Genomic DNA, 21,591 nt, shown 5'->3' with positions numbered 1-21,591 from the left:
AGGAAGCTAAATTTGTGAGCACAGGGATAAAGCAAGGATAATTTTCGTCATGTATGTGGGTTCCACAGAGCATGACACTCTGTCTACATCAAGAGCACAGTTTCCTGTGCAGCTCTGGCTGGCTGTGAACTGATGGTGAAGCCTAAGCTGCATGAGACTTGCAGAAAACCACTGTTGCCTTACACTTGTGCTGTTACAGGAGGAAGAACCACACACGACTCAGGACGGTCTTCTGAGTGAGGGATTAAAGGTCACATTTTTATTTATAGACAAACATTAATTTATTCAAGAACATTTTAAAGTGGGGAGTCAATGAGTTCAATGTATATAGCCTTAAGAATATAGCATATTAATTAAAAAACTAATGTTAACAAATAAAGAACAAAACTTCAAATGTAAACAAATAAAACCAAATGCATAAAACAACCAAATTTCAAACTAAAAACTAAATATAACAAGTAAATTAGTCAGCATTCAATTCCTGCTGATTTTTCAACATATAACTCCAGCCTGTTGCTGGCCTTGCAAACACAGCAGAACGGCAGGTAAGATGGTAAAAATCTCTTCAAGAGGAATGTAGACGCCTCATTCGGTGTAGTTGATTGTTGGTGGACAAGTCGTCAAACGGTTAAACGTGAGGCATGTTCCAGTCCACATCTCAAGGTCTTTCAAATTCAGCCCAGGATTGCTATGGTTACAAGGACTGAGATGCGGGAGGTGGTGTCAATCTTTGAACCCTCAGTGCTCCTGGTGGACAGTCCTGTCTCTGAGAGCTGTAGTCCTGGTCTGGGCCCTGGGAAAGCTTCTGCTGCAGTGTTCAGACCTAGGGGAGGAGAAGACCTGGTGAGGACCTGCCATGCCACTTATCCCATACACAGCAGCACAATTCAGCAGGAAAATCCAGGATGATCTTTCATCTGAGGTCATTCTCTCATGCCCAAGAGAGAAGGGTAAGAGATCCCACAGGCCTGCATATTTTCTCAGCTTTTCAAAATGCTAAAAATCGAACAGTGAAAAGCAGATAATTCCAATCGTACATATATATTATATTTTAATATCATGTAACAATGTCTCAATGTCAGATGAGGAGAGATGTGAACAACCTAGAAAACAATAGGAAGGCCTTGGAAGCCTGGCCATCACTGAAATGAAGACTATTATTATTCCTCCAGTGCAGGAATATGCCTGGGGTCCAAATGACCACCTCAATATCTGCAAAGACCCAGAGAAACAATATCTCAAGAAGTACATGCACACTGAAGTGATATTATATTTGGCAAGAATATGCTGCATGGAAATCTTGCCAAGACTAAGCATTGAACTCTAAAGGAGATACTCAAGCAGAAAATAAACTATACCACTCCTTTGTTTATGGGTATCGTAAAACTATTTATGGGGAGACTTAAAGGCACTGGGCTCAGATAATACAAGAGAGCACAGCCTGGAGGGATCGGTACACAAGAGCCAGAATCTCTATGGATCACATACACTTCATGGACAGAATTTCTTTTAAATGGACAAGAACAATATTCTGAGCTGCTCCTAGCTGACAGATGCTGAGAACTCTGGAGAAAGTCACACACCCAATAAGACAGTTTATAAGTACAGGAAATCTACTTGGGTCCTCTCATCCTGTGCTTTCAAATCATCTCAGTGACACCGAAATGATGCTCCATCGTCTCAGACAAGGCCTTTTGCTCAGTGACCAGTTTTTTCTGATTCAGGGCGTCCTGCAGACTTTCCTCCATGCTCTCCTCATCCTGGTCATTAGAAGATTATATTGTCCATGGAGACATGCATATATACAGACACAGACAGACAGACACCCAGAAATACACACTTTTGAACTCACCCAAATATATTTGTTCACACATACAAGCAGAGTATTTTGCAGAATGTGGTTAGTTTCCCAGTTAATGGTAATAGAAGAGATCACCCAGTCTACTATGGTAGCATAAGAAAAAAAACCTGGAATGGGGTAAGTACACAGTGAGCATAGCCTAAAGACAGCTCAGCCAATCAAGTGTATTCCCCTGAAAATCAGAAATTAGAAATGTGACATCTAGGCCTGTTAGCCAAGCCTGCTTAGCAAGTTCACAATGCTGTGCACAGGAGGCTGATTTCAGGGAACAGAGCACTGGGTGGGGGCAGGTAAGCCTCTTCAGTCCTCTGCTCACTGTTTCGCAGTGCATGCAAAGTGAGCTGCATTTTTCAATATGAGGTCCCTTTACCATACAGTACCTGACAGGGGAAACAAACTACCAGCACAAACAGCTAGGAAATCTCCATAACCACAATCCAAGGTAAAACTTGTAATGGGATGCTATCAGATATAATTCGAGTAAGAGAAGGCTAATTCAAAGCCAAATGCTGGCAGGTATAATCAAACTAGCCACAGTTCATGGAAGGGCTGGACAACATTGTACCTTTTCACTTTCTGACTGATGGACATCTGGATAATTTTGCTTCATGGCTGCTCTGAGGTGAACCCCTACAACACTAATGTGCCCCAGTTTCTCTGCTCACACCTACTTCTTGTTCTGGAGTCGCTGTGTCAAAAGGTTGAACCATCACAAGAGTTGTACACAGCTTCTCACAGGGCTACCCATTTGACACCTCCAGCAATGTCTGAGGGTCATCACTGTTCTAAACCCTCCTTACAGATGATTTTCACTCAGATCAAATGATTTTGAATAACAATGGTTAAGAGTGCCACAACACAACACAGGGTGAGTGCTTTGGACTATTTTGAGCCTAAGTTTCTGTCTGAGGCAAAGATGTGATTACACCTCAGCATAACTCCTGGACATCTTCTGCCTGAAGATTCAACTCTAAGCAAATTAATCTTTCAAATAACAAATTCCAGGCCAAACTCCAAAGCCAAGGTATATTCAACCAAGTTTAGGCCAATCTGGAAAGAAAGTGGTGGCAGGTTAATGATTAACATAACCAGGATGTTGAGAAGACACAACAAGCCACATGACCTTCCAGTGTTACTATACACCGAGAGCAAAGAAGGCAGAAGAGCCCTGAGTCATCAGTTTCGACACTCAGGTACATGGATTTCACACAGTAGCCTCTCCTCACATCCCTGTACCCCATTCCTGAGTTTTTCTCCAAGTAATGTCAATGTTGATGAATAGTTTTCCCAGTGTAAATATTTTGAATAGTGATCAAGACCCCATTAAGAACAATTTAAAATGTAATTGGAAAGATTATGTTTCTCTTCTTCTCTCTCTCTCAGAGTATTTGTGTGTGTGTGTGTGTATCTATATATATATAGTTTTACATGTTTCTAAATATGCACATATAGATTTATACAATATATATAAATATATATATGTGTCTGTGTTCAGAAACTTGATGAGTTCACACACACACATGCGAAAAAACACACATATACACACACTTCTATATATAAGACACCATATCACAATTAAAACAAACAACTTCCAAAGTACAATATGGACCATAGTCATAAACATGATCACACATATATGTGCCCACAGACAAAAAACACACAAAAAAACACGCCCACAAACACACACACAGAGTCAGAGAGAGATGGAGAGGGGAAGGGAGAGGAAGAGGGAGAGGGAGAGAACAGAAACCATAAGTGAGAAGCAGAAAAGAATGGGGAGGCCATCATGCTAGAACAACAGTTGTTGAATACAGATTAGGCAAAGGAAATGTGTCAAGTGAGAGCTTAGACACTGCTATCCATCCCTTATAGAGTAAACCTGTATAGGGAATGCACTTCTTGGGCACACGAGGTTGAGAGAGTTGGAGAAAAATTTCCCTCTAATCCTCACATATCTCACACAAACCCTCACCCTGAGAGAAGTCTTTCTTACATCCCTGTTCATCCAGTCAGCTCCAGGACATAAGCCACAGGAAAGAACACTAAAACACTGACATAAAACAGGACGGACAAACTGCTTCTCAAGCTCTGTCACTGTAAACCACGATTTGGACAGGCAAAAGGGACCATTTTCAATGTACAGGGAAAAGGAGAGAAAGTCCACAAGCCCCATCATGATTGACAATGAGAACCATTCTTTTGGCAATTGAACTAAACTCTAATCAGTTCTGTGCACTACAAAGACGGCTACCACATGGCATCCCTCTAGCATAATGGCATGTAAGTGTGCAGTGTGTGATCAACAGATCCCCCTTAAGGAAATGCATTTTCTAGTTGAGCAGGATTTGGTTGTCAATCCTCCAGTTTTTGCATGAAGCTAACATCACAGAAAGTTTTGTAAATGGTCAAAGAGATGAACAACTGGATGAGACCTAGGAGAGCGTCTGGATAAGTGGGAGAAAGTTTAAACTGGCTTGACTTGGTTTATGGTTAGATATCAGGAAAACCTGCCCTTGATGCATAATTCATCCTACCTGAGGCTGCTTGTTACGTGGATTTTCATACTGGCTTCCCCACAGAACCTTGTTGTTTCCTTAATGGACTCTTCCAGTGCAATCTGTTCCCATAGAAGCTCCCTGTTCTCATGCCGTGCTCTCTGGGCATTGTTCTTCAGCTCAAACAACTCAGTTAGGAGGGGGCAGAAGCTGCGGCTGACACACAAAGAAAAAATGGTGACTCCCAGCCAGTCTCCAACTTCCTCCCACATCTCCATGTCCATTACTCCTTCTTGGGTCCTGATCCAAAGAGAGCCCAGATTATAGTCCAAGTCCACAGTAGCCATGGAGCATGACCTAGAGACAGGTCAAATGGAGAAAAGAGCCACATTCCAGAAGACTCAGGGCACTTCTCAAAAACCTGACACCATTGATTCAAGTTTTTCCCAGAAGAGGACATAATCCCTATGTGTGCTTATTTGTCCATTTTATTAGAATGTCGCTTGGAGGCCAATGTTTCTGTGTCCTGTGTGTCCTAGAGCCTTCCTTAGAGACAGGCTTCCTGGTCTGCTTCAAACACTATAAAGCCTGATCCTCACTTTACTTCAAACATAAGAATGGGCTGACACATGCTGTGCCCTGTGCTGGGGTCACAGCCTTGTAAGTTACTCACCAGTACCAGTCATTTTCCAGTGTGAGGTGTGTACATTTGACCAAAGCTCTATTGACCTGCTCGCTCATTTTCTTCATGTCGGTCATCACTTCCTGGTGCTGCATCGTGAGCATCTCGGACTCAAAGTTGTTCCTGTGGTAGGGCATGGTCCAAGGATGAAATAACATATGAATGAAGGATTCAAGAATTACATGAATTCAGACTGAATCCTGAACTACCCCAGCCTAGGACATGCCACACCCTTGATCCTTGGTACTGGGTCCATTTGGTATTTACTAAGTTTATTATTATGGACACAGGGACAGCAGTGCCAGCAAACAAAAGGAGGGAGCTGATTTGCTTGAGCTCCCTGAGGGTGTTTGAAGGAATAGACTAGCTTGCCAAGAACTTTGGAGGACCCTGTGCCACGATCCAGGCTCCAACTGAAACCCATGAAGACTATTGTCCTGTTCTTAGGTAACAATTCTCAATCATAGAATCTATTGCTACATGAAAACCCAAAGGAACATGAACAGTATTTACAGGGAAAAGAATTTATAACACACACCAGGAGATTCCCATGTGTGTCCACCTGAGCAGATGTGAAATGTTCTACTGCTCACTGTGAGGCTCTCACCCTCATCATTATCATGCCATGAAAATTGACACAGGATAATTCTCAGGCCAAATCAGAACATAGAATACCCAGATCTTAAGTTATACACACAAACGCACTCATATACAGACACACACACAAACTTACACAAAACTCTCTCTCTCTCTCTCTCTCTCTCTCTCTCTCTCTTTCTCTCTCTCTCTCTCAAATACAATTAGAATGCCAAATAAATACAAGGATGTGGCATTATCTCAAAATACAATGAATAAAATCAGAGAAAACCAATGATCCCCTGTTGTCAGTCCAGTCACACACTGTGAGGCACCAAGTGGGATTGGACCCCTCCAGCTCTTCACAGGACCTATTGAACCCAAAGCACCTCCACGTCAATTACAACAATGATTGCTCATAATCAGAGCACCTAGAAATTCCCACAAGCCAACACCTGTCCAGGCTCCTTAAACCACACAATGAGAGCTCACACACTACTACCCTCATTCCCAGACTGTGATTCAGGCCGCAGGCTATGATTTACGTTTGTAGGAATTAAAATAGCCTGTTCCACCATCCCATTCCCATCTGAACTTCACATTCTGATGCAATCAGGAAAGTGATTTTGACCATGAGGACACCCTGGAGTTGTAGCCTACTGTGATGTGAGGAAATGTGGATTTAACAGAACTTGCATTGTGACTACCTGTCATTTAAATTCTTTCCCGGGTAATCAGCCAGGATTCTCCTGAGTTCATCTCTCTCCTTTTGCATCTTGTGGAGAGCAATTTTGAGGTTCTCCAGACGCTTCATTCTCTCCTCCTCAACAGGTGTCATGGAGGCTTGGGATGATGCCTTCTGATCAGACTCTGTAGGTAGATAAACACCAGTAAACAGGCATGTATGTGGACACAGTGTCAAGGAAAACTATGCTTAGTCTAAAACAGAAGTCTGAGGATGAACAGTTCTACAGATACAGTGAATCCCTGACAGAGCAAGAAAGCTATCTTTAAGCTGAACTCAGCTAGGTCCCTGGTCCCCACCATCATAGCCATAGGATGACATATGCCATCATAGATATAGAACACACCTCCTAAAGCCATTCCTCTGGCTCTGAAATTCTAAAGCTGGGCTAAACAAGAAGAATTGGAGGACCTTCTCAGCTAATGTCTGATATGAGGCAGGTAAGTCCTTGAGTCCAAACTGCTTAACATCTTGAATCCCTAGTCTGTGTGTTCAAGGACAAATAACTGAGACCTTGATATATAACCAGGAGAGTATCCCTCTTGGCATCAATTACCCACGTAATCTACAGGACACTGCTGAGAATGAAGTGCTTTGATAGCCTATCCTGGGAGAGACACTGTGTTATTCTTACAGAGGCACATCCTGGTATTTTTTGACACTGCCCATGACAGTAAAGAGATCCAAGGAAAGGCCCTTGACATATAACAGTTCCTGGTTTTCTGTCAAACTAATGATCAGAAATTGTTGAGTCTGAGTCAGCCATTTAGGAAGACTGAGGCTCTAAATCATACGTCCTACTCCTGGAAGGACCAGCTCAAGCCAACCTCCTCCAGGAAGCCCCCTTGCCCTGCCCAGTACTCACGTGACCTCCTCCAGGACCTTTCCATTCGTCTTCTTCTCCAACGTGATGGAGGGCTGGCCTCCCTCTGCCTTGGTCTGGTGTCTACATGGATATGATTGTCCCTCCGAAAGAGACTGAGGATCCTGGAGAACATGCCTCCTCGGGAACCCATTAGGAAATGAAGGGAAATCGCTCAGGCAGTTGGTGTCACCACAACACTGCTGACATCACAGAACATTCTAGTGTTTCCTGGATACAAGAGAATTTCCAGGGAAGACACTACCGGTGATGTCACTGGGAAATGCCATAGCTTACTTGCTAACTACCTCCAACCAGACTGACCAGGTTCTGCAGTGGCTTTTCCAGAGACTCACTTTTGAGCCAGGAACACCCATTCGCTCACTGTCCTTCCAGAGCTTCAGAGTTCTCACTCCTTCATTACAACTCAGTTGCTGAGGAGAGGGAGAGTTGTATCAGGCCTTGAAATGGATAGAACATCTTTGTTAACAGTCAAAGACCTAAAGACCGTGGATGATGGATATTCTTCTTCCTGAAATGTATAAACCCAGAGTCCATGCATGTGACATATAATCCAATTCCCACATTTTTTACTATTCCCTAGATGCCAATATTTTTTTCCTACACCTTTAAATGTATGCAAGCTGGAGTACATTGTTTCATGGAGTGTGCCTTGAGAGGGGTCATGGTTTCAATATATTCACCCATGTTTTTTCCTGAAATCTCTGTCTTACCATCCCATTTTGTGCAATGGAAACTCCCCTTTCCTGGCAACATAGGTTCTCAGGTATAGGGCAAACATCAAATTGTAATCTTTCTGTCCCTTCTTAAAAGTTAAAATCTCCAAAAGTGAGGGAACTGAGACCTAAGCAAGAGCCATGGAGGGGCAGAATGCAGAGGTGCTGCTGGCCAAGGAAGAGCAGGAGGAAGCAGAGAAGCTGTAGCACATCATGGTGCACACCTGGGCAACCTGCTGGCTTCACTCAGAGGACCTACAGGGTGCTTAACCATCATTTGTAACTCGGTATCTGGTTCCTTTTCTGGCCACCGAGGGAACTGCATTCAGAGGAACCACAGACAAAAGTCATCCAAAGAACAATTCACCAAAATAAATACATTTTTCTTTCAAAAAGACATACAAATGTATGGTCAAGTCAAACAAAACCCAAGGAAACACAAGAAATGAACTATTTCACAACAACCCAAGAGTGCAAGAAACAGCATAAAAGCAATCTCTTAAACCTATAATAATTCTATATGTATTTCTTGAAATAGCAGTTGGAGTAAGCAACCGGGCTGTCATGCTCTTATGAGTTCCATAGCCTCATCAACCCTTGTCACAGTCTCCACCTGTTTGACTTTTTCTTAAGCACAAATATGTACGAGTTAGAATCCCGAGTCTGTCTGGGATCAGACTGTAAACTGTAGTCAATGTAACACTCGCAATCATTAGCCACAATCTTTAAGTTTCCCTCCTAACACCAGAGCACAGCCATAACTTTGGAAAGCAAAACTCACCCTCCACCAAACTATCTATCCTCCAAAATCCAGTCTCTCCAAAACACCAAGTCCATTCCTCATGCTATAAAGTATGGCAGCCAAGCCTTGCATGAGAACGAACGATGCTGCAGGCTCTAATACCTCACCAAAGAGACATTGCCCTAAATTCTTTTATAAGTCTGGTTTCCATGATAAGAGTTATATTAAAATATTATCCCAGTCTAGCCCTGTTTCCCTGTGTTGGCTCATGCCACGTGTTGTCTAGAATGACTCCTTTTTTAAGCCAACTTTCTGTTACCAATGTTACAAAATTTTAACCATACCCAATAACTTAAAAGCCAGTAACCTATAGCCAAGACAGGTAAAGCGTATTATACATTTAAAACCAAACAGAAAAAAATGAAGTGACTACACATATCTTTAGTATTTAGATTAAACACCATTTTTACTTTTTTAGCTGTCATTTTAAAAGAAGCACCTTGCTACCTGTTGAATCCAATAATCACAGTCAAAGATTTCTCTAAGAGAAACAGCCATCAGCTCCCTTACCATAGAAGCTTTGAAGCTGCTGGCACCTTTAAGGCTAGCTAGTGTAGACATTTAGCCAGCCCCCCGGGGAGCTTCCCCAGTGGACAGACCTAGGCTCCTAGCTACAGTCCTCCATTGAGGCTGAATCCAGTCAGAGACACGCATGACAGTTATCACCAGAGATAACCAGTTATCTAGGATGCTGGGCTCCAAAGGTCAATTGAAACTGTTTTTATTTACTTGTTCCTTTCTTGAAAGGACTTAAAACTAAATCAAGGGGGGAATCAACCAGCATTTAATGTTTTAGCCATTTTTTCTTTTAAGCAAGAAACAAAACATTCAAGCAACGAGAAGCAAAACCCAGACATAAATTGACATCCGTGGACAGCTTGGTGCACCAAGGACAGACAATAGACATAGAGGGAAGGAGCTAGATGGTGTCCCACCAAAAGGACCCAGATATCCTACCTAAAGGACCCAGAATCAGAAATAAGCACTTCTCCAATAGGAGGTAGCAAGGATGCAAATGGTCTCTCACCTCCTTCTGTCCCCAGGAGAGCTCCAAAATAGCTTAAGCTCATTTTTCTTCTTTCACCAAAGCATCTGTGGAGAGTCCAGGAGGACTGTTTTTCTCTTAAACCCATATTCTCTCTTATCTAGGGTGTAAACTGTCTCTAATCAGGGTCCAAAGACTAAAAGCATCTATGAGAATTGACTTCGCTTTCCCAAATACTGTGTTCCTTAGTATGTAACCAGAAAAGTTTGTATCTTGCAGTATCTCCCAGAGCAATAATATAACCAAAAAATTCAAACTCATGCCCATTATGAAGATTAAACAGTTTTAAAAAAAGAAGTAAGCTAAACAATAGTGTATGTGCCTGTTTAGGCTTTTCTAGCCTGTCCTATCAGGAAATGAACCCACAGTTCCCATGGAGCCCACTTTAAGAGAACCTGAGCTTCCTGTTGTGGTAAATATAAAAAATAATCACGATCCCTCGCCAGCTGGCATCATCGAGCCATGTAGTCTTTAGCGGGATAATTTACAAAACAAATTAAACACCTTCTATCAATTCCAATACCAATAAGAAATGAGCAACTTGGGGCTGGAAAGATGGCTCAGCGGTTAAGAGCACTGGCTGCTCTTCCTGAGGTCCTGAGTTCAAATCCCAGCAACCACATGGTGGCTCACAACCATCTGTAATGGGATCCAGTGCCCTCTTCTGGTGTGTCTCAAGACAGCTACAGTGTATTCATATGAATAGAAAAATAATAAATCTTAAAAAAAAAAGAAATAGGCAACTTATCAAACCAGAACTTTAGCCCAAAATACATTGATCTGTCAACCTCTTTACCTGGATCCCCCAGATTTTTATTTTTTATTTTTTTATTTATTAATAATTTCCATAATATATGTCTGTATTCACTGTGCCTGGGGTACAGACTTCTATTTTTTAATAACCATATTATAAATATCGCAAATCTCTACTTCGATTCAGTGGCTAATCTTCCCTTTCTGAGTTTCGAACTATGGGTGAAAATTCCCAGGTGATTCAGTTAAACTCTACTCTCTTCTTCTAAGAACGAACTTAATCTCCTTCCAATGGCACCTGTCATTAAGAAGCAGGCAGCTTGTCTAACTAGGATTTTAACCCAAAACTTCTGTGGATCCCACATTAGAAAGAAAATGAGTATCTTGTAAAACTTATCAGTGTCACTAATCAACACCTGCTAAGGAAGCAGGCAGCATCCATTTTCTAGTTCTTATAGGAGCAGCCCAGGCGACCTAGAGCCTGTGAGCAGACCCCTCCTATTCCTTTGTTTAAGGTTCCGGTGTTTGGGTCATCACGTGATTCTACATGGCACCGGCAACCTCTTACATAGAAAATAAAACTTTCTTTCAACTCTTATGGTAATAATCTTAACTTACAAGTGGATTCTTGCCCAACTCATTATTTCACCACCTGTTGCAGTGTATATAATAAAGGCATTTCTTTATCCTGCACTAGTGCTGGCACCATAGGGCCACATGGCATCTGTGGGATATTTTCATCTCTGTCAACAAAGCATCTCACCCGCTAGGCTCCATCCCATATCACACTGTCAATTAAAGGTGAATAAAAATGTACAGATGAAAACCTTCATTGTGCATGCAGACTTCAAAGTTCTGGTCACGTGCAAATAAAGAAAAGAACATTACAGGAAACAGTACAAAACTCTCATTGGTGTCCAAGAAAGTAGGCCTCCTACTCACCTTGGGTCTATTTTACTCCATACATGGAGGGTTACATCCATATAATTTTGTTTGAAATACCTCCTTCATTGTTCCTCAGGCTCAGAAATCAGTAGTTGGCTGAAATATCTAACCAATTCTTTTTCATTATCCAGGTCCTCTAGTTCTCCATAAAGGCTATCTCAGAGATCCACTGGACATCTGACTTCCCCATCATCCCCCCAATTTCCATTTTTAGCCTTGTCATTGTGATACTACCTGCTCAAGGGTGTAGCCAAAGGTAATGAAATCAATCTGGAAAGGATTCACAGGATTTTCCCACTCTTACACCTGTGTGGTTAGGCAGCATTTTGCCATGGCTTCTGCAGACCCTTGTCAAGAAGGCAGAAGCCCCAGATGACAGTGTCTAAGGGACACCCTCAGGCACTTAAGAACCCATGAAAATCGAGGTTTCACTAGATCTGAGGCTTTTTCATTCCCTATCTATCCTTGTTAGTCTTAGCTACATTATGAATAGAGGCTCATGGTCCAACTCCCAACTAACTCGGGCCTGGACTGGGGAATTCGGGAAGGTAGATATTGGAGAAGTGATAGTTGATGAGACCACACAGCAGCAAAGGACAGTGCCTGTTGAACTTTGCTCACTGATGTCTACTTTAATTTTCTGGTTGTGTGGGAGATTATTAGGATGTGGGATTTTAACTTATTTGTTTTACTTATGCAAAGAAATTCATTAAGATAAAAAATAAGAAAATGAAACAGGGAAAAGCATCCAGGACAGAAAGTAACATGGTATCTGTTGGGTGTGGCTGCTCATTTATAGCCCCAGCACTTGGCCTGATTGTGTTCCAGGCAACCTTGTTTAGCCCCATAGCGAATTCCAGCCCAGCATTTACAGTTTGTCATGCTCTTTGGAACCCACTTTTATGATGCAAAATATCCTTGCTTTATCCCTGTGCTCACAGATTTAGCTTCCTTTATAATGACAAACAAAGGAGAAACACAGAAGTATTTCTTTCATACATTAGAGGAAATAAAAACATTCAGTATGGGACTATAAAAAGAGTTCAGGACACACAGAGTTTTATGCCTGTGGTTTCCTTGAAATATAGCATCAGCTATGACTGCACATTTAATGAATTCCACCAATTTTAGAGGAATGAATATTTTTCTATTTTTGTTGTTGGTTTGTTTGCTGTTATTCTTGATAATGTTATTTTTGGTGAGTTCATTTTGATGTATACCATAGCTTATTTTGGGCAGAGGCCTTTCAGTTTTGAATTATTTCTTTTTTGCAATTTTTAGTGGATATTTTTATCTATATTTCAAATATTAAGCCCCTTTCAAGTTTCATCCCATAAAACCCCCTATTCTGTCCCCACAACCCTTGACTCTTGTTCCTACTGAAGTCAGGACACAGGGTAGAAAATGCTGCATTGCAAATAGTATGAAGATATTAGTTATTTCTTGCCAAGTGCTTATGCAAATTCCATATTAACTTGAGTGAGCCCTGACATGAACAGTGCAGAGAGCCTCTTACATTAGGAAAACAAGCAGGTGGAAGGTTTTGCCCTGCCTGACCAAAGCCACTGGGTACTCTGCATATGGGTAGACAGAGAGGAAGGCTCCTTCTCATCATAATGAGCCTCAACAAGGAGTAAGGACCAAGTGGCCTTTTGCACTTTCCATCCTGTTTTCCTTCTGGACCCTTCCCTAAGACTAGTACTGCCCTTGTCTTCACCATGGTGTGGTCCTTGAGGTGCTGAGAAAGGCCCTCACACCCCAGGAGAAAGCCATGCTGCTCTGTGGTTGAGTACATGACTTCCATATGTGAGGCTTTGGGTTCAGTCCTTCCTGTCCCCTCCCTCTTCCCTCTCTTTCCCACCCTCTCCTCCTCTAACCTCCTATTCCCTCCTCCCTCTCCTCAACTTCCCTCTTCCCCCTCCTTCCTTTTCCATTTTCCTTTCCATCTCTCTCCACCTCCCTTCCCCTCCCCTATTCTTTTCCTGCTAAGGATCCAGGGCAGGATTTCCCCCATACTCGTAGAACAGTGTTTTCTGAGGAAAATGCTGGCTTCTACACAGTAGGGCTCTGAGGTTCCTTGGAGAAACTGATCTAGAAAATCCTAGTCATTTGCTCTTGTACTCTTTGCAGTGTTACCCTGTTCCTGCTTAAACCTCTTCAGCTGCCTTAGGAGCGTGTAAACTTCACCTAGTCCCCAAGTCTTGCATGAAGTCGTTCTGGCAACTGCTACTTCGCGTCTTTTCTTATCTCCAATCCCTCCTGCATTCTCCTTAGTCTTTTTTCTGGGAACTCCTTTCTTCTTGGCTGGGCGAACTGTTATTTTCCCTTCACATCAATTCTACAGGACACTCCTCTGCAGGCAGGTTGTTCCGGCAGCTACACAGGGCCTAGACTCTAACTGCTTCCCTCTCCTGGCTCAATTCCTTATGTCCTTGAATTTTCTCATTTCCTCTGCCCTGTAACCAGGCCCAGACAACAACTCCTACCCTCTAATGTGGGCTCTAGAATCCAGACCTAGCCTTTCCTCTGGCATTATGCTGTCCATTTTCCCATCAACCACAGGCCTTGTCATGCTACAGGTTGCTTTTCAATGCTTTCCCTTTCTTCTCAGAATCAAACCTTTGCTGTTGACTTGGCATTCAAGGCCTTGTCTGACCAAATCCAGAGATGAAGAGGGCTGTGGGGAGTCTGAGGATAATGTACTTGCAAGTCAAAGAGAAAGGGGGGCTCCTTTTCCAGAGCTTCTGTTCGATTATGGGGTGTGTTCTGCCAGTTTCATACATCTGTATGGGCTAAAGGCTCAAAGATGTGTTGATTTTGCCTGGTAGATTTTGTTTTCTTTTTCTATTTGGGGAGGAGTTGGCTTACGAATTTTTAGTTTTCTGCAGCAAGCACTTTTAAACAAAACACTGCAATGTTCTGTGAAAAAAAAAAGAAGACTTTTGTACAGCAACAAAGTTCATGGTTGCAGAATAAAGGTCAGGACACTGGGGGTTGGAGCTTCTTTTTGGTTCTCTGCACAGAACTGGCCAGAACCTTGTGTATAGGTCAGCCATGGAGGATGGGACTCAGTGGGGAGCCAGGATGAAGGACAGGTGACTTTCCTTTCCCAATGTTTCCTCTTCCTGCAGAATTCGTGTGTGCATGTGTGCGTGTGTGCCTGCGTTCGCACGCGTGTGTCTGTCTGTGTGTGTGTGTGTGTGTGTGTGTGTGTGTGTGTGTGTGTGTGTGTGTGTGTGTAGGGCCCAGTAAAGACCTAGTGTTTGGGCCCAAGGCTGAGGGATGTAGCAGGAGCTCCTGGGAAGCAGCTAATGCCTTGAGCATTGGCTGAGGTCCTTTGGTTTCCTGGATATAAAAGGTAGCCCCAAGTTGGATTAGGAAACCTTCATTTTTACTTCTTCCTGCCAGTGTTACCAGCGGCAGGGGTAAAATATCAGGGAAGGACAAGTATACAGGGTTTTCCTGTGTGGCCTTAGCTGACTTTGATATTGTGGCAATTCTCCTGCCTCAGCCTCCGGATGGTTGGAATTGAAGGGATGAGCCACTACGACTCGCAGGGAAGAGCCATTCAACAGGGACAGTGAGGAAGGTTTGGCCGCTGTTCATTTGGTCCTGGCAAAATGCTGAAGCCCAAGGCCCCCAAGAGATCATTGGCTTAACTCGTGCGATTTTACCCTGGGTCAGGTATATAACAACAGGAGAGGAAAGCCAGGAAGTAGTTGTATAGCAGGCTGTCTCCCAGAGAGACACCGAGGGCCAAAGCAGTGTGCTCAGCATACATGGGACAACTGCTGCGCTCCTAAAACCACAACACACTTTTCTGTCTTGTGAAAAAGGTCAGCATTTTAGGAGGAGAGCTTGAAGAATCAAATGCTTTTTCCAGTCTGTGCCAATATTCAGGGCATAAGAGGTTCAGGGAGGAGCTAGGTGTACAGGGTAAGGAGAAGGGCGTAGTGTGTTGGCAAGATGCTTGGTCAGCCGTTGGTCCCAGAACTCAGATACAAATGATAATAAGGAAGTTGTAGTGGAGGGGACAAGGATCGTGGCTTGCAATTGTTGGATTTCCTGTGTGCAAATCAGTTCCATGTTCAGTTGACATTCAGTGGGACAACAATTATCTGAGTTGCTTACCAAGTTTCAGGCGAGCACTTCTCTCCAACTGAAAGGATTCACCCTGCCTCCGGACTCACATCAACCTCACTTAAAAGAGACTGAGACATACTAGGCCCCAAAGGGAGTGCTATCTCACAGCCTTATTTAGGCATTTTGAATAACTAGGATTTTTGGTTATCTGGTATCCTTTCACATATTCTAACACCATTCTCTTCTCTTGGTTCTTGCTTCCTTTGTGTTGCAGAGAAGCACAGAAGTTAGGTCCTGCCTCACTGTCTGGACGTACCTCCCGTGATAGTTCATTTTCGTAGAGTCCTCCCTACATCCCATCTCTCCACTTTCCACTACCCCATTGACTCTTTTGTTGTGGTTGTTGTTGTTCAGCAAGGTCTGTTCCATGGGATTCTGAAAGTCTCTGTTCTTGGCCGCTTTGGCTGCATGGTCCCTTGGTGATGCCATCAAAGTCAAGGCATTCCCACTCACTCGTTTCCTCTCCTTTATTGACGGGATACAGAGGGCCATTATAAGAAATAAAGATCTCTCCAGCTCCAGCCAGGATTTGCCCATGGGAAGGTTTACTCCTAACACTTCGTGTGTTTGTGTTTCCTAGCCTCATATTAGTGCAGTGGATAGAATAGAAACAGAGAAAGGGGGGAGGGGCAGGGGTAAACAGAGGGAGGGAGAGGAGAGACAGACGACAGACTCGAGTGTGTGTGTGTGTGTCAGCATGCGCCTGCGTGCCTGCCTGTGCATATGTACATGTGTTGTTTCGGCCCCGGAACCCTGGGAATAGGAATAGGAGCGGTGCTCTGAAGTGGCCCCAGGGCAGCTTATGCAGCATGATGGTATAGACAGGTTCCATGCTGCCACCCTGAGCAGTGTTTCTTTGTCCTGAGAGTTGGCTGCAGCCCTGCTCATATTGGGAGCTTTCAATTCCAGGCTGCAGTAGGTTTTTGGTTGTCACAGCAGAGAGTATCTGCATTCTCACCACCAGGGAGGTGGACTCCATTTGCAGAGAGAGAGAGATTCATGGGGAAAGACTGCAGCACATTTGTTAGTCTCAGTAGATTGAGCAGCTGTGAACTTTCCCTTCACTAAGGCCATCCCTAACTCAAGCCTCGAGAACTGTTCCCTACAGCTTTTACTCTGGACTGAGCTCACACTCCCTGTTGCCTGCCCTGATCCTCAGCTTCCACCGGGTTCCCAGCAGCTACATAAACAGACCAGTTCTTTTTGTCTGGGGCAGGGATTTTGTTGCAGCTTTCAACCTGGAGTAGCAAGCGCTGCTGAGGTGCTGGGGTCCTCGCAGCTGGGAGAACTGAAGTAGAGGAGGAAGGTGCGGCCCAAGGCCAGGGTGTGGTGGTCTCATAGGTGGCCATTTCTGAGTATCATCTCCGCTGCTGTTTCTCACCCCCTGGCTTCTGAGACTCACAGGCCGCTTCTGACATTCCCATAGCGACGCGGGATAGGGAGGGGTCTGTGGGCAGCAAGTAGACAGGCCACCCAATCCGGATCAGGCGACCCAAAGTGTCTGTGAGCCCCGCCCCCGCCCTCCCCGCCCATGTCCCGCCCCAAGACTGCGGCCAAGCTGTGCAACTAGTTCTAGCTGTGGGCGGGGTCCTGCGGCTGTGATAGGCTCCTCCTCTCCCGCGCCTCCTCCCCGACTCCGCCCCCCACAAACTGCGGCCACCTGTTCTAGCTGTGGGCGGGTCCTGCGGCTGTGATAGGCTCCTCCTCTCCCGCACCTCCTCCCCGACTCCGCCCCCCACAGACTGCGGCCACCTGTTCTAGCTGTGGGCGGGGTCCTGCGGCTGTGATAGGCTCCTCCTCTCCGGCCCCTCCTCCCGGCTCCTACCCGCCTCTCGGGCCCTACTGCGCTAACTGTGCTCCTCTGGGCCCCTGCGCCTGCTCACAGCCATGGTGGCTAGGCTCACCACTCTCCTCGTTTGCCTCGTTTTCTCCTTGGCTACCCTGGTCCAGAGAGGTAAGGTGGGTGAGGGCTGCGGCACCCGGGGACCCCGCCCTGGGGCCTGGGGGTCGCTCTGCGCATGAGCGGCCTTGTCTCCGCCTGGCTGGCCTGAGGTGTCGGGTGGGGGTAGGAATCAGGCAACCTGGCAGCTCTGGGCCTAGGGGTGAGGGTCTAAGATTTTCTGGAACTGAACCAACTCTGAATTGAAGATGAGGGATGGGACCTTCTTAGGGCTGGTATGAAAACACTAGGATGTTAAAACCCTAGCCAAGCATTAGTGATAACAGCTGCCACCAGCAGTGTACCTTGGGAAAAAAACCTTGGAAAAAGCAGTCATTTTGAAAATAGGCCTTGAGGCCACCTGCAGCAAAAGCATCTGGAAAGCTTCCCAGGAGACTTTATGGCCACTTTCATCGGGATCGGGAGGGTTTGTAGAGAGACAAATCGAAAATAGGGTGGGGGCGACTTGTACGTCTTAACAGCCTCCTACGTGCTTTTGGTGTCTACACTTCTAGAGACTTTGGTCATATTTTGTGGAGGAGGTGGACACAGAAATTGTGCTGAATCAACGTTTCTTTCACCTTGTGCAACTCAATTTGTGGACCAGGCCTTAGTGGCATCACCTGGGGTCTAATGTTAGAAATGCAGTAGCTCATGACTTACTGAGTCAGATTCAGTGTTTTATTTAGCATAATAATCAGATCCCCAGGAATTTGCAGGCACATTCAAGTCAAGTAGTGTCTTCTTATGATAAATACAGTCTGTGATTCAGAATAGCATCTTAAGCCTGGACCAGCAGAGTCTTCTTTCATTTATTTATGTCCCATCTCCACATCAGGAGGGGAAAAATGGCTTCAAGAAAACACTGCAATTGTAGTTGATTCAAAGCAGCATTATGCTTTGAGCTTTCTAAAAATGAAGGCAAACCCAACCAGTGAGAAACATAGGCTTAGGCAGACAAAACTTGGTCTTAGCATTGACTTCTAGCAAGGTTTATGGCACATGTAAGGAAAACTGGGAAAGATAACTCCTTGCCCAGGTCATTATGATACATGAATGAATGAATGAATGAATGAATGAATGAAGAAATGGTTTTCCTAAGGCAATTCTGTTGGTGTTGGTACAAGAACCTTTCAGTGAGCTTCAGAGTGATGGCCAGTCTGGGTTCTGGGTTCTAGGAACTGATGCTGCAGAGGGTGAAGACAGCCAATACTTGTATCTCTGCGATGACAATATGGTAGAGGAAGAAACCCAGCATAAACGTCAGATCTATGTCATGGACTCTATGGAGGGAAGAAAGCAAACAATCACAGGGATAAAGAGTGGCTCATGATTTTAGTCTCCCTTCGGGGATATTTTTATTGTCTAGTGGCCTTTTGTAGAGAAAAGTATCCAGTAGCACACCTTATCCTTGAGGTTTGTGTCCCACACACTGCGGGCGATGCCTGAGACTGTAAATGTCAATTGTTTTTGCTTTGCTGAGTTGAAATGCAAAGCCTTGTGCATGGTAGATAATTGCATCTTATAGCATGGAGGTTTTTAAACTAGACTGTGAATGCCCTTAGGTTTTCCTGCTTTGAAGTGAGAGAGATGGGGAAGCTGGAAGAGGCGAAGTCATACAGTGAATAATTGGCAGCTAGGGTTCGTTCCCAGGCTTCTATGACTCCACAGTCACCATCTTTAAATATGCGGCATAATTCATTTAGACCTGGAGGCTGCCCCACTTCTAACCTTCTGTGGCTTTCTAAAAATGAGTTCTCTAAACCTGTTCAATCAGTCCATATAATGACTAATAATCACAAAAGATGTCTCTGGTCCAGGAATGTGTCCATCTTAGATCAAGTACTACTCCCTGGGTGTTTTTTGTGCCCATCGTATGTCTTCCTTCCTTGTTTGCTCGCTTTCGTTTTTTAAAAGACGGAGTCTCATGTGGCTCATTTTGGTAGCCTCAAATTTGCCATGTGTTCAAAGCTGGCCTTGAACTCTTGTTCCTCCTGTCTCTGCTTCCTGAAACCTGGGCTTAGATTCCTGATTCTCTTGCCTCTCCCATCTGAGACTTGGAGTTACACTTATGTCCCACCATGTCTGACCTGTGTCTTGTTTTGAATCAGCACTACAACTGTTTAGTTAGATATCCTCACTTCCAAGTAAGGGGACTGTGGCTACACGTCAGAAAGAATAGCAGGGTTCAACCAGGTAAGAACGCCACTCTGCGACCTTTTTGTTTTGTTTTGTTTGACCTAAGAATACTGAACCAGAAGTATCTTTGCTTTGAAGGTAGCGACCCAATTTTTCTGTAGCGGGGTCCAGGGAGCTCTGCCCCAGTGTCCCTTTATTCTTGTTCCTGGTCCTCAGTAATGGGTTGTACCTGAACAACCCTAGAAGGCATGCAAAAGGTTCCAGAAGCACTTCTGCGGATAAGGTATAAAGTCCCTCCAGGCTCTAGGAAGTAGCGACACACTTTAGCTCTCAGAAGTTGAAAGGGTGATTAAACCGTCACTCTAGAGACCAAGGGGGAGTTAACGCTAATGTGTTCTACGGCTTCTGAATCATCTTTTGAGGACAGGTGCATCACACACATGTATGCCATGCACCAACCTGGGAAGGTTGCCACAGTTATCTGCTCTGCCACTCCACGTACATGGTGACTTGTTTCCAACTGCTTTGCAATTCTATCTCGCCGTAGTCAGGACCATCCAATCAGTAAATAGACAGCTCTCAATGGACAAACTATAAATGGCTAATAAATATTTGAGGAAATGTTCAATATCCTAGGTCTTTGGGGAATTGCAAATTAAAATTGCTTGAGCAATTGCTGTTGATGAGGATGGGGGAGCAGCTTACTCACCATTGGTGCAGCCACTGTGGAAATTAGTATGTGGTTCCTCAAAATCTGTGAATAGAACTCCCATATGATTGAGCTCCACCACTCCTGTGCATGTACCTAAAGGGCCTTAAGTCAACAGACATGAAGATAGCTGTGCACCATGTTTGTGATTATTCCCAATAGCCAGGGAATGGAACCAGTCTAGACTCCCATAAGTTGACAGGTAGCTAATGACAATGTGGTACATACATGTACATAATGGAGTTTTGAGATGATTATCATTATCATTCTTTTTATTATTATTTTACTATTGGGGTATATATGTCTAGCCACACTGCAGGGTACACATGGAAGTCAAAGGACAAGGTTCTTTAGTTGATTGTCTTCTTCCACCATACAGGTCCCAGGGATCAAACTCGGGTTATCAGGCTTGAAGGCAAGTGCCTCTACCTACTGAACCACTTTACCAGCCTCCCAGTGGATTTCATTCATCTGTGAACAAAAAAAGTTATATTCCTTGCTGGAAAATGGATAGAACTGGATATAATCAAGTTAAATAAAATACGTCACCCAGAAAAACAAATACCCAAGTTTTTCCTCTCATGTGCTGTCTCTATGTGTATCCATGTATATGTTTATATTTATAAGCCATGAATATAAAGCAGGACTGTTGAGAAGAGGTAAAGGAGTAGTAATGTGGCAAGAAAAAGGAGGTTAATAGGGAAAAGATAAATAGAACCTTTTTCTCAGATTTGAAATCAGAAGGGAGACTAAGTAGTGGATAATGGGGACGGTGAGCATGAGTGAAGTATAAAATGTCATAATGAAGCCCATTACTTTATATGTTAATTTTAAAAAACAAAATAAAAGAACTGGTCAGTAACCAACTTCCTACCTAAGCAACATGTAGCTGCAAAGGCTTTAGCAACTTTTGGGGATGTTACTATTCGTTTCTTCAGTTATACCATGGGGATGACGGCCCTTTTCTCCTGGTGTGGCAGTTATTAGGATTAAATAAATGTGTCTAAAGTGCTTAGCACAGGACCTAACTTCCAGTAGCCCCTTTCAGATTAGTACATATTAATCTTACTTCTTCGATGTTCCAAGCAACATTTTAATAAATACACTTTGCAAATCTGACAGTGTTGTTTACATGAAATGGTCAGAGATCTCACACCT

General features: G+C 44.0%; 2 protein-coding genes across 8 annotated transcripts in view; one reads left to right on the top strand and one right to left on the bottom strand.

Annotated features, from left to right (window-relative positions):
* Nucleotides 1-240: 240 nt before the first annotated feature.
* LOC102547212 (disks large homolog 5-like) lies at nucleotides 241-17,059 on the bottom strand. The gene is made up of 7 exons (XM_087586748.1): nucleotides 16,885-17,059; nucleotides 7,578-7,655; nucleotides 7,225-7,452; nucleotides 6,322-6,484; nucleotides 5,030-5,161; nucleotides 4,396-4,572; nucleotides 241-823 (listed from the first exon to the last, which is right to left on the bottom strand). Exons 3-7 carry the CDS (start codon nucleotides 7,373-7,375, stop codon nucleotides 739-741), a joined length of 708 nt encoding a protein of 235 aa, XP_087442874.1. The 5' UTR covers nucleotides 7,376-7,452; nucleotides 7,578-7,655; nucleotides 16,885-17,059; the 3' UTR covers nucleotides 241-738.
* Nucleotides 17,060-17,457: 398 nt separating this feature from the next.
* Nucleotides 17,458-21,591, top strand: part of Cd99l2 (CD99 molecule-like 2) — a 45,536-nt gene continuing 41,402 nt past the window's right edge. For 4 of the 7 annotated variants that reach the window (NM_001433498.1, NM_001433497.1, NM_001409570.2 and 1 more), the window contains exon 1: nucleotides 17,458-17,600. In NM_001433498.1, the coding sequence (NP_001420427.1) occupies nucleotides 17,534-17,600 (67 nt within the window). In that variant the 5' untranslated portion in view covers nucleotides 17,458-17,533. Of the gene's footprint in view, nucleotides 17,601-20,812; nucleotides 21,003-21,591 lie in introns of those variants that run through there. The other 3 variants (XM_087584924.1, XM_087584925.1, NR_197405.1) reach the window with 2 other exon arrangements.

Source organism: Rattus norvegicus, chromosome 15 (genome assembly GCF_021556685.1).
Source record: "Rattus norvegicus strain SHRSP/BbbUtx chromosome 15, alternate assembly SHRSP_T2T, whole genome shotgun sequence".
Classification (NCBI taxonomy): domain Eukaryota; kingdom Metazoa; phylum Chordata; class Mammalia; order Rodentia; family Muridae; genus Rattus; species Rattus norvegicus.
The sequence above is the reverse complement of the archived record's forward strand: the minus strand, read 5'-3'. Positions and strand labels throughout refer to the sequence as shown.